Genomic DNA, 12,863 nt, shown 5'->3' with positions numbered 1-12,863 from the left:
ACTCGTCAGCAGGATCCAGATACCGGACCATGGTGATGTTATTAAACTTGACTTCTTGAGTTAAGGTTAAATGGTCAATAACTAAGTCAACGATCAGTTGTTGCCAAAAAATTTCAAAAGCAAAAATCATTAAGATAATTTGCCAGGGGCGCCTGGGTGGCTCAGATGGTTAAGCGTCTGCCTTCGGCTCAGGTCATGATCCCAGGGTCCTGGGATCGAGTCCCACATCGGGCTCCCTGCTCCTTGGGAGCCTGTTTCTCCCTCTGCTTCTCTCTCTCTCTCCCTGTCTCTCATGAATAAATAAATAAAATCTTTAAAAAATAAATAAATAAATAAATAAAAAATAAAAAATAAAAAAAGATAATTTGCCAGCCCCCCTGCCAAGAGTTTATGAAGAGAGGTCCTATGAGGCTCACATCCCTGCTTCTCTCGGTGACTGCATGAAGGTCCATTCTCCTCAGGCATCCGCCATCCCCCAACTCCAGAGCAGCTCAGTACACCCCTGCCTCATCTGACCCCCCACTCTCTGCCGCACGTGCACCCCAATCAGCCATCAGAAGAGAGCTGCCTCCCCTCCCCTCCCCCATCCTCACAATTCCCAGGTGTGTCTGCTTTCCTCTTCCCTCCACCATCCACAATGGCGGGGGATTGCTCTGTAAGCCCAAGTCGGCTCCAATCCCATCAACTCTCAACAGTCAAGGTCAGCCTTCCTTCGGTCCACCCGTCGATCACCCGTCCTCCACCAACCTCTGCCTCTCTCCCTCATTCCCACCAGCAGGCAGCCATCTAAGATCTTCAATCTTTAAACCCTCCGGGTTTAACTCCCTCTACTCCCTCTACTAGCTACCGTCCCAATATTCGGCTCCCTTTTCTAGAAAAGCTTATTGCATTATCTCTACCCCTCTCTCCACTTCCTTATCTCCAATTCCCTCTTCAGGCATCCAAACTGCATCCCTGTCATTCCACTGGAAATGCTTATCAAGGGTTCAAGGGGCAGTATGAGGTTCCCTCACACCGATGGCCTTCATATTGCCAAGTCAATGGGTAGGTGTCTGCTCCTTGATTTCTCAGGAGCATCTGATGCCTCCACTTTCTCTGGACACTCTCCTCCATGGACCTCCCAGGTCCTTCATTTTCCTATGTCTTCTGCTACAGCTCCTTCACAAACTGCCCCCTACCCCTGAGGCTCACACCTAAATATTAAAGGATATCTCAGGGATTAGTCCTGAGTCCCTTTGCCCATCCTCACTCACTCCCAGGTGTTCTCATCCAGCTTTAAACACCTACGCTGGTGACTCCAACATGCATCTCAAGCTCCACCTCTTGTGCATCCAAATGCCTCTTTCACTGGAGTGCCCGAAAGGCATTCACATTTTATGGCCAAACCAGAACATTTGATTCTCTCCCTTCCCCCTAAACTTGCCCCTCCTCCAATCCTCCTGATCTCAGGGAAATGATGTTTCAATCTGCTCAGCAGCTCAGGCCAAACACCTAGGGCTCGTCCTTAATTCTGCTCTTTTCCCCACCCCCAAATTCCATCATCATCAAGCCCACCCTCTCTGCCTTCAAAATACATCCCCAATCCAGGGACCCCCTTCCCTGCCACCTCATTCCAAGCCATCACCATCCACGTCTCTGACTTCTAAATGGCCTCCTAACTAGTGTCCCTCCTCCATTTCTGCCCTCCGCCCCTTAAAGACCATTCTCTACATGGCAACTGCAAAGCTCTTTTTTAAAATCTCAAACCGGGGCACCTGGGTGGCTCAGTCGGTTGAACATCCGACTCTTGGTTTCGGCTCGGGTCAAAATCTCGGGTTTGTGAGATCAAGCCCCATGTTGGGCTCTGGAGCCTGCTTGGGATTCTCTCTCTAGCACCCCCCTCACCCCACCCCACCCCCCACCCCACTGGTTGCACACACACTCCTCTCTAAAATAATAATAATAATAATATTAAATAAAATAAAATCTCAAATCAGCTCATGTCACACCTCTGTTGAAAACTCACTGGTGGTTTTGCATCCCAGTTAGAAAGCTGATAATGACCTACAAGATTCACCCCCACCCACCTCCCTGATCTCGCATCTCGACATAATCTCTCACCCACTCTCCTCCAGCCACACTGGCCTTCTTTGCTGATTTCAAAATACAACAAGCTCATCCCTCCCAGACATGCCACACATGCTCTTCCCTTTTCCAGAATGTTCCTTTTCCAGAACTTTATATGGCTGCCTCCGTCTGGGCACATGAGATCTGCACTGACCACTGATCAGAAATAGCCTCTAACCACAACGAAATACCACTTCACACCCACTAGGATGGCTATTATAAAAGCAAAAACCAAAATGAGAAAACCCCAAGAGTTCGCAAGGATGTGGAGAAATTAGAACCCTTGTGCATTGTTGATGGGAATGTAAAATGGTGCAGCCGTTGTGGAGAAGTCTGGTGGTTTTCAGGAAATTAAACACAGAATTCACATGTGATCCAGCAAATTCAACTTTTGGATATCTACTGCAAAGAACTGAAAGCATGGAGTCACACATATTTGCACAGCTGTGTTCATACCAACATTATTCACACTAGCTGAAAGGTGGCAGCAACCCACATGTCCATCAGCGGATGAACGGATGAAGAGAATGTGGGATATAGATAATGGAGTACTATTCAGCCCTAAAGAGGAAGGACATTCTCACACAGGCTGCAACGAGGATGAACCTTGAAGGCATTGTGCTGAGTGAAACAGATCAGTCACAAAAGTGACTCCACTTAGGCGAGGTACCAAGTGGAGTCAGATTTAAAGTAGGAAAGTAGCATGGTGGCTGCCGAGGGCTGGGAGTGGCGAGGGGGATGTGGACATATCGGTTAATAGGTCCCCAATTTCAGTTTAAAAACATGAAAACTTTCTGGAGATGGATGGTGGGGATGGTTGCACAACGTGAATGTGCTTCACACCATTGAACATCCATTGTACACTGAAAAATGGTTGCAGTGCTAAATTTCATATAATGCATATTTTACAATAGAAAAATGTCTACAGAATCCTTCTTTGTTTCAGGAACTCAGTATCGATATTGACATCTGGCGAACTCACTATGTTCCGTAACAAGACTGGGGTGGCGGTGATGTGGGAAACAAAGGCAGAAGAGAAATTATTAAATTTCCTTACTACCTACAGCCCATTGACAAGTCCTTCAAACAGGCAGAGTGACATTCCTCTAGGGACTCAACTGCCTGGATGTTGACACTTTGCTAAGGGCAAAGGGTAATCCTAGCCCAACCCAACCCCCCCCCCCGAACCCAAGATCCTGTAAGCCTACTTTAACATATAAAAATTCTTTTGGAAACTTCCTTTATCTCTAAACCCCCCAAGATACGTGTTGCAATCATCCCCCAAGCATATGGCCCTCCGATATACATCTGAAGGGTCTCATGACTAAGGTTTTATTAGACAGTAATAAATGACCTTTTCCCAACAATAGCTAGGCCCTTCAGGGTCCTGGAAACCTTGCTTCCAAAATTCCTTAGGGACTTACACTATCCCTAACCCCCTCCCAACTTGAAAGTATATAATGGGACATTCCTCATGACCCCAGCGCAGCTTTCTGCCCATGGGTCCTGTCCCTGGGCTTTAATAAAACCACCTTTTTGCACCGAAGACATCTCGAGAATTTTCTTGGCCGTCGGCTTTGAACCCTAATGTCTTTCCTCCATCGGCGGGCACCCACGCCAGTCAGGAGACCACCCGGGGGACATGGCCATGCGGCTGGCAGCACGCGCCACCTTCCTACCGAAACCGCCCAGATCCTGCAAACCCCTCAGCCTGTTACTCCGGCCCGGGCTGCAGTGTTGAAGGCATTAGCCTGCAGCAGCCTCTTTGCCGGGCAAGGTAATAAAAATCACTGTTCCTCTTTATCCCCAATCTCTGGCTTCGTGTTTTATTTCGGCACAGAGGTCAGTTTTTGACAACATCACTGGTGGGATATACAGAGAAAGAAGCACACCAATCAGACCTACCTGGCAGCCACCCTTGGGGGTGGAGCAACTCCTTTCTTTTCTTTTTAAAGATTTTATTTATTTATTTGACAGAGAGAGACAAAGCGAGAGAAGGAACACAAGCAGGGGGAGTGGGAGAGAGAGAAGCAGGCTTCCCGTGGAGCAGGGCGCCCGATGCGGGGCTCGATCCCAGGACCCTGGGACCATGACCTGAGCCACAGGCAGACGCTTAACGACTGAGCCACCCAGGCGCCCCTTTCTTTCCTTTTTTTTTTTTTTAAGATTTTATTTATTTATTTAAGAGAGAGAGAGCGCTTGAGCGAGCAGTGGAGGGGGGAGGGAGAGAGAGAGAATCTCAAGCAGACTCTGCAGAGCTCGATCTGACGACCCTGAGACCACGACCTGAGCCAAAACCAAGAGTCGGACGCTTCGCCGACTGAGCCACCCAGGCTCTTTCCCTAAAGCCAGGAACACGCCACCCCGGGCCTCACGCCCCTCCCTCGTGTGTCGGGATATCAGGGCAGGTGGCATCTTACGGTCCCACCTTGACCACACCCACAAGCACACACCAACCTGGCCTGCATTCTCTCCAGGTAAAATCTCCTTGGACCGGATGCAAAGCTCCTAATTGGCCCTCCTCCCCAGGGGACGGCCAGCACTTCAGCGACAACTCCGGGGCTCAGGCCTGACGACAGGGACAGCGGAAGCAGAACGCAATCTTTTCTCACGACACACCAGTTTTGCCCACGGGCGGCGAAGACGGAGCCGCGGGGCCACCGCGCCGCCCAAAGCCTCGAGGACAAGGGAAAGCAAAGCGGGGGCGAGCGGCCGGTTTGTGCGGGCCCCCCGAGTCTGCGCCCCGTGGCGGACGTGAGCTTTGCTGAGCGTCTGGGAGCAGGGCTGCTGTGCAGGCTCTTGGGCAGGCACCCCAAAAGGTTGTCTTAAGAAGATCTAAACACAGATTGCAGATTCTGCTGTGTTTTAGAGCTCCTTTGAGGTAGAGGAAAGGGGGCAATGGGCGAAGGCGGAGCAAACCCCCCAATTTAAAGGAACATGCCACGCGCCAAGTGGGCAAAGGCCTAGGTGTTAGGAAGGGGGCTGAGCAGCAGAGCACATCTCCCGGTACCTGCACGGGCTCGGGGTTTGGAGGCCACAGGATGACGTTTCGCGAGCCAGAGTTCTCTTGCTGAAAGCAAAGGAGTCTCACCGTTAGGAGGGGCCGCGGTGAACAGGAACACCCCCCCCCCCCCCCCCGTACCAGAGGGACAGTCTTGGCTGGTTTCTCTTCCTGCTAGGGGTACTCCCACCCTGCCCATGGCTACCAGGGGACATTAGTCACCAGAGGGAAAGGCACCTGCAGCCCGAGGGTGTAGGAAGAAGGCAAGGGTTGGCCCTGGGCAGGCCTGTCCTCATCCTTTGCCCTGATGACGGGCTGGCCCTTGATGCCCGGTGTTTCATCTGTGAACAGGAGGACCCTTCAGACCTCTGCCTTTCCTTCTAAGAGTTCACGTGTAAGCAGAATGCTGGGACCTCCAAGTGCATCTTCACAGAAGATGAGCCCCTGGGAGAGGCAGGGGCATGGATGGGGTAGGGGGGGCATGGATGGGGTAGGGGGGGATAGGGAGTGTGGAGGCTGAGAAACTAGTTTGGGGTAGCCTGCACTGATCCAGCTGTGAGGTAACAGGGTGTGCGGTGGGGGTGGAGAGAAGAAAAAAAACTGCTAGAAAAAAACTACATCTTGAACATGTTCTACGTATACTTTTCATCTTTTGAGAAAGTGCTCTAAGTGATATTGATGGGGCCGTCACCCCCCCGGGCCCACCTTTCCCCTGCATGACTCGGGCTGGCCCATCAGAGTGTCCAAATCTGGTGGCGCAGTGACGGATCCCAGCCAGGGCACGCGACACCATCAGGGCCAGTCCTCAGAGGGTGCTGACTGGGAGGCTGGACCGTTAACGGGAGGAAGTCTGGACGCCTGGAGCAGCCATTGGTGTTTTTGGTTTTGTTTTCTCTTCTGTTTCTACCAGGCTGAGGGCACCTCCCTAAGCACTCAGGCATCACAGAGGAAAGCAGAGCAAGATCCAGAGAAGACAGATCTCCAGCATCCTCTTTTGAACCTCTGGACTCAGTGACTGCTGAGGCTAGACCCTCTCTCTGGACTTCCTAATTCTATAAGCCAAATAAGCCTTCTCTGCTTATAGTCATTGGAGACAGTTTTCTGGCTCTTGCAACCAAAGGAAAGTCTTAATTACATAGAAATTTGAAAGGCTAAATGGCCAGTCCATTCATTTATTAATTATAAATCACAGAATGACTTATTAAATGGGGAGAATGGGAGTGAGTGGAGTCAGAGGTTACCTCCATATTTCTGTCTTGGATGGTAGGGTAGATCATGGTACTTGGGAGGGGGGACACAGGAGGAGAAAAGGATGGGGGAGGGGGAGCTTAGTTCAGGTTTGAGGAAAGTGGGGTGACAGTGGATCATTCAGGAGACAGTGGAAAGATGAGTCTGGAACACCAACCCCATGGCGGAGCCCCGATCCTATAGCCAAATGTACTTGTGCTTCATTCCCACTTGTTTCTCTGTGCAAGGCAAACCTTGTGCTGACCCTGGAATCCTAAGGGCAATGCCATCATGCCCCACTGGGTCATGTGTGACTGAGGTTGGAGCTGTGAAAATTTGCAATGGCAGGAAGACATCTCCTGTCTGCTCCAGGAGGGAACTGGGATTGGGGCCTGGCAGGAGGTGAAAAGTAAAGATCTGAAACATTGAACTATATTCATTGCTTGCAAGGACACAGTGAGATTTGGACCCCCTCATACCCTGATGAGAAAAGTATAAATAGGCATCACCTTTCTGGAAAGTATTTTGTATGTAGATATAGATAGATCTAGATCTAGTTCTATAGCAAGAATTTCGAAAACACCCTTTATTTGACCTAGCAATTCCATCTCTATGAGTCTATCCTAAGTAAACCAGCCTTTAATTCTGGACAGTGTCATTTAATAAATAATGAAGAAAACATGTAAACCACTTTAATTTGCCTGTATTCAGGTAGAAATTCATCTCAGATTCAAGAAGTTCAGCCACTGCCCCAAGGAAGTCTCTTCAAGCAGGTAAGACCAATGTTCCTCTATTCTAGGTTTTCTCAACCTTGGTACCTTTGACATTTTGAGAAGAATAATTCTCTGTTGTGGGGCTGTCCCTGTACCTTGAGAACATTTAGCAGCATCCCTGACCCCTACTAGATACCAGAAGCACCTCCACTCTGGAGCTGAGATAGTAAACCTGCCTGCGGACATTGATAAATGTCCTGGGGGTGGGGGCAAATACACCCCCAGTGAGAACCATCACTCTGTCGTGTTTGTAGCCAGAGTGGAGCTTACAGATGGTTTGGGGCCCAAACAGCTCTGCAAGTCTTTAGAGAAGGTATTGAATCTGAGCCACTTGGTTTGTTAATCACCAGGACTAAAGGCCAGAATATGAGTCTAGTGCTGAACCAGTGGCCATGGCTTTCTTCACTCCAAAACACAAGATAGAACGTTCTTGTAAGTTAGAGGTTACAAAGAGGTAGGATGAGCCAACCCCATCCAGCAGGAGCATCTTTTTGGCTCACAGAGTGTTTAAAAATAATTTAAATTAGTTGCCAACATTTTGAAAGTTGTAAAATTTCTTTACACAGCCTCTTCCAAGAAAATAGGAGAGAGCACTCCCCAACTCGTTTTATGAGATTAGTTTTAGCATGATACCAAAGCCAGAGAAAGAAAGGAAAACTACCAAGCAATGTTAATTGTGAATTTAGACACAAAAATCCTCAACAACATGTTAGCAAAGCAAGCCTAACAGTCTTTATAAATAATTATACACCATGACCAAGTAGGATTAATTCCAGGTATGCAAGACTGGTTCAACATTTGGAAATCAATCAGTGCAATCTAACCTACCAACAGCCCAAAGAAGAAAGAAAGGTCATATGGCTACATCAATTGACACAGAAAAATAAAAAAAGCATTTGAAAAAATCCAATACCCATTCATGATAAAAATCCTTAGCAAACTAGGAATAGAGGGGGATCTTCCTTAACTTGATAAAGAGAATTTATAGGGGTGCCTAGCTGGCTTAGTCAGTAGAGCATGCGACTCTTGACCTCAGGGTCATGAGTTTAAGCCCCATATTAGGCCTAGAGCTAAATAAATAAATAAATAAATAAATAAATAAATAAATAAATAAAGTTTAAAGAGAGAGAGAGAACTTATAAAATCCTGCAGCTAATATCTTACTTAACAGTGAAAGATGGAATGCTTTTCCCCCACAACTGGGAACTAGGTGAGGATGTCCACTCTGACCATTTCTAATTAACGTAGTACTGGAATTCCTAGCCACAGTAATAAGGCAGGAAAAAGAATTGAAAAGAAGAAATGCAACTCTCCCTATTTGCAAATACCATGATTGTTTACATAGAAAATCCCAAAGAATCTACAAAAAGCCCTTTGGATCTAATAAGTGAGTTCAGCAAGGTCACAGGATGTAAGATCAACACACACAAAAATCAATACACTAACAATGAACATGTGGCAACCAAAGTTAAAAACACAATACTATTTATAATTACTGCAAATAAAATGAAATACTTAGGCATACACTTAAAACATATGCAGGATCTATATGCTGAAATTTATGAAATGATGATGAAAGAAATCAAAAAGAAGCACTGTGTGTTCACGGAATGGAAGACTCATCATAGTAGAGATGTCAATTTTCCCAGTGTATCTATAGGTTTAATGTAATCCCTATCAAAATCCCAGCAATGTATTTTTTAGACATAGACAAGCTTATTCTAAAATTGTATGGAAAGCTTTAAGTCCTAGAATAGCTAAATCAATTTTGAAAAGTAGTCAGGAGGGAGAGGACTTATTATATAGCAGCAGTAATCAAGACTGTGTGGTATCAGCAGAAGAGTAGACACATAGATCAATGGAATAAAAAAGAGAACCCAGAAACAGACCCACACAAATATGACCAACTGATTTTTGACAAAGGTGCAAAAGCAGTTTAATAGAGAAAGAATAGTATTTTCAACACACAGTAGTGGAGAGATGGCCATTCGTGGGCAAAAGAAAATGGAACAAAAACATAGAAAATGAACTTCAACCTAAATCTCATACCTTACACAAACATGAATGCAAAATGGATCATGGACTTAATATAAAATGTCAAACTATAAAATTTTTGGAAAAAATAACATAGGAGAAAATCTTCAGGATGTAGGGGTAGAAAAAGAATTCTTAGACTTGACACCAAAAGCACTAGACTTGACAGAAAAGGAAAAGGAAAAACTGATCAGTTGTACCTCATAAAAACTTTTGTTCTGCAAAAGATTCTGTTCAGGTGATGAGAAGACAAGCTACGAGTGGGAGAAAATATTTGCAAACCACAATCTGACAAAGGATTAGTATCTAGACTATATAAAGACTCTTAACACTCAACAGTTTATAAAAAACAATTAGAAAATGCATAAAAGACATGAACACATATTTCACCAAAGAGAACACACAGACAGCAACAAGCTCAAGAAAGATGATCAGCAACACCAGTTATCATGGAAATGCAAATTAAAACCACAGCGACACATCACAACACACCTATCAGCATGGCGTCACCAAATAGTGACAACACCAAACGATGACCAGGATGTGGCAAAACTGGATCACTCATCCATTGCGTGTTGCTGGTGGGAATGTAAAATGGTACAGAGATTCTATCTCACCGTTTGGTGGTTCCTTATAAAACTAAACATGCAACTAGCACATGATCCAGCAATTGCGCTCTTGGGCATCTGCATCGGAGAAACAAAAACATGCTCACACGCACACAAAAACCTGTATACAAATGTTCACAATAGCTTTATTTGTAATCATCCCCAGCTGGAAACAACCAGATGTTTCTAGACCATGGAGCACAACTCAGCAAGTAAAAGGAGTAAACTACTGATACACGTAACTACCTGGATGAATCTCGAGGAAATTCAGCAGAGTGAAAAAAGCCAATTCCAAAAGGTCCTACACCGTGTGATTCTATTTATATAACATTCTCAGAAAGCCAAAATTACAGACATAGAGGACAAACGAGGAGGCGCCAGGGATTAGGGGTGGGGAACAGGAGGTGGTGAAAGGAAAACTGAAAGGAATCCTTCAGGTGATGGAAATGTTCGGTATCTTGACTGTCTCAATGTGGGTATGGCTAGTTTCAAAAGATGTTACCCTGGGGGAAACTAGGTAAAGGGTTCAGGGACCTCTCTGTATTAGGTCTTGCAACAGCATGCCAATCTACCATTGCCTCAACATCAGAAATTTAATTATAAATGCTTTTATGATTTCATAGAAAATTACGGGCTTTTGACTTCTCTTGAAGAGATAGGAAGCTCTTGTGACACTGGGTCTGCACTCCCACGTGGCAGCCATCAGCCAGAGTTGATGGTGGTGCCTCCTTCAGACAATAGGACAGGATCCCTCCTGTTTGCCACAGTCCCTCCTCCTCCCTATTGTCTCACACACTGCCATTGACCACAGTTACTGTTTCTGGCCTGCTCCTAAAGACTGGAGTTTGCCACATTTTGTCTTAATGATTCCTGTGTTCCTCCTTGAGAAAAGAGGATTGTAGGGAAGAAGAAGGCAGAGGGAAAGCAAATTGCCTTATGCTGCCTTTCAGATCCAATGATCTCACTCAGAAAACTCAATACCATGAATCCAAAATTTCCACTGTGTGTGAGATAAATAGGAAAGCGTCCTCCTGATTTTGTTCACCAGGGCATTGAATTAAGTCTCTCAAAGTGAAAATGGAGAGCTATAAAATTTGAATATATTTTAACAGTCCCAGGTGTATGCGCAATTAAGCAGTTAAAGCTCATTCCTCAGTTGTGAAAACCTTCCCTAACATGGAAATGATAGTTCACGTTTAATCTGCTCAACATGGATAGATTTGAAGATCACTCTTTAAGGGCCATAACTTTATTTTGGGGAGGAGTGTGGATAAGGTTTCATTTCAACCTCCTCTGATGCATCCACATAAGTAAACGGATGGGTGGTCACAATCCAGGAAAAATGTGCCAAACTCTTATTATTTTAAAAGCACAAAATAGTTAAACTAGTTTTTTTTTAAATATGGTTTATAAAATCAGGGCTAGCCTTAATACAAGAATTCTGAAAATGCAAATGTTAAATGCTTCTGTGTGTCCGTATGTATTTATGCATAACCTGTGTTTTCACTTGTTCCTTCCTGGGTGGAGAGGAGATGCTGAAAAAAAGAAAATCTAGTCAAGGTCAGTCAAGGGACCCGTGCAGGTTGAGGGGTAAGCTCCCTGACACCCACCTGGCTTTCCGAGGTGCTGTTCTCATTGCCCATGGTGATTCAGGGTGCCAGCGTCCCTCAGGATTTTACCAGAAGCAACTAGAAGAAATAAAAAGGTATACACATCTGTAAAATTGAGGAAGATCTGAGGCTTTTTCTCTCCGCACCTCTCCCCAGACTCAAAAGCCAGATGATGGGAAATGTGGATCTCTGCAGTCACATCATGGAAAATCGCTTTTGAAGGGTTTTCTTTTGCGATATGCCACCCAGACTTCTTTCCCAGGACGGGCTGCTGTGTTTGTTCCCCAGCCCAGGGTTGGCAGCCGTTTCTGAAAAACGAGTTTGTCCCTGAGTCTGTGTGAACGCCAATGTACACACATAGGTGTATCCACAAATGGAGTGACAGGAGGGACTCAGGTGCCAAAGAAAGCTCCAGGGGTGGCACTCTCAGGGTGTTTTCTGCTCCTAATTGTGCTCCCTCCGGAAATGCAGAGGGTGGCACTTCCCCCCATCAAGTGACCCACAGAGCCGGGTGTCGCACATTAGGAGGCTTGAAATCCACTTTCCTTCAGTAACATATTTTTTACTCAAAGCGCTTGTTTCATCAAATCAGTTTCGCTTCTGCACATATTTTTATGAGGGCAGAATGGTTTTCTTGGTGAGGAAAATGGGTTGCCGGGGCCAGACAAGGAATAAATCATCAGGTAAAGGGGCGGGCTGCCCGGACCACTAGACCCGTTCCATCGGGCTCGCTTAGCGACGGTGATGATTAATCACCGTCCTGGGGAGGAGGCTTCCCACACAGCTCAGAGTTCCACAAGACCCCATAACATCAGCAGGACGGGGACTCTCACCCGCACTTTTTCTACACGGAGAAACTACGTTACAGAAAACTTGTAGAATTACCAACTTTTAGAGCTGGAGCCTGAGAGATTACCAGTCTGATCCAGCGGGGGAAACTGAAACCAGAGAAGGGAAGGGGGCTTGCCAAAGACCCAAGCTGGAAAACGGACTCAGTCTCCTGCCTTCCAACTCAAGATTTCTTCCACAACAGTATTTGCTTCCACCATAGTATTTGATGGAAATATTAGCTCAGAAAACTTCGGTGATTGACTCACTTCAAATAAAATTTGTCCACTGATTGCTTATCCATTCAACCAACACTGACTGAGTAGCTACCACGTGCTACGCGTACTGAACAGTCACGGGAAAAGAAAATGTGAGTATTTTCAGCAGCACAAATAAAATGCCCCCAAATTGAGAAAACTGGAAGTGACATCACTGTAGTAGTGATCGATTGATTCTCTCACTCCGAACCCTTGGGTCAAAAGGATACAATTCCTTAATCCTTTCTTGCCATTTACTGTTTATAAGATGGGGGGAAAAACCATACGCTCACTTACAGAACATTAAAATCTTCATGTATTTAAAATTGATCACTTCAGGGTTTTGGGGGGTTTTTTTGAGGTTCATTTGGAAAATGATGCCTCATTAGCAAACAGTGATGACTGTTAATCGTTATGAC

The 12,863-nt window shown here is 45.8% G+C and overlaps 1 protein-coding gene across 6 annotated transcripts in view; it reads right to left on the bottom strand.

The window, feature by feature from the left end:
* TACC2 (transforming acidic coiled-coil containing protein 2) overlaps positions 1–12,863 on the bottom strand; it is a 200,851-nt gene that overhangs the window by 173,192 nt on the left and 14,796 nt on the right. For all 6 annotated transcript variants that reach the window (XM_035030488.1, XM_035030507.1, XM_035030481.1 and 3 more), the window contains 2 exons: positions 11,360–11,437; positions 5,117–5,176 (listed from right to left, as the gene is read on the bottom strand). In XM_035030488.1, coding sequence (XP_034886379.1) covers positions 5,117–5,176; positions 11,360–11,392 — 93 coding nt within the window. In that variant the 5' untranslated portion in view covers positions 11,393–11,437. The remainder of the gene's footprint in view (positions 1–5,116; positions 5,177–11,359; positions 11,438–12,863) is intronic.

This window comes from Mirounga leonina, unplaced genomic scaffold (assembly GCF_011800145.1).
Source record: "Mirounga leonina isolate KUSES-001 unplaced genomic scaffold, KU_Mleo_1.0 Mir_114, whole genome shotgun sequence".
NCBI classification, from domain to species: Eukaryota; Metazoa; Chordata; class Mammalia; order Carnivora; family Phocidae; genus Mirounga; species Mirounga leonina.
This window is presented reverse-complemented; position numbering and strand designations above follow the sequence as displayed.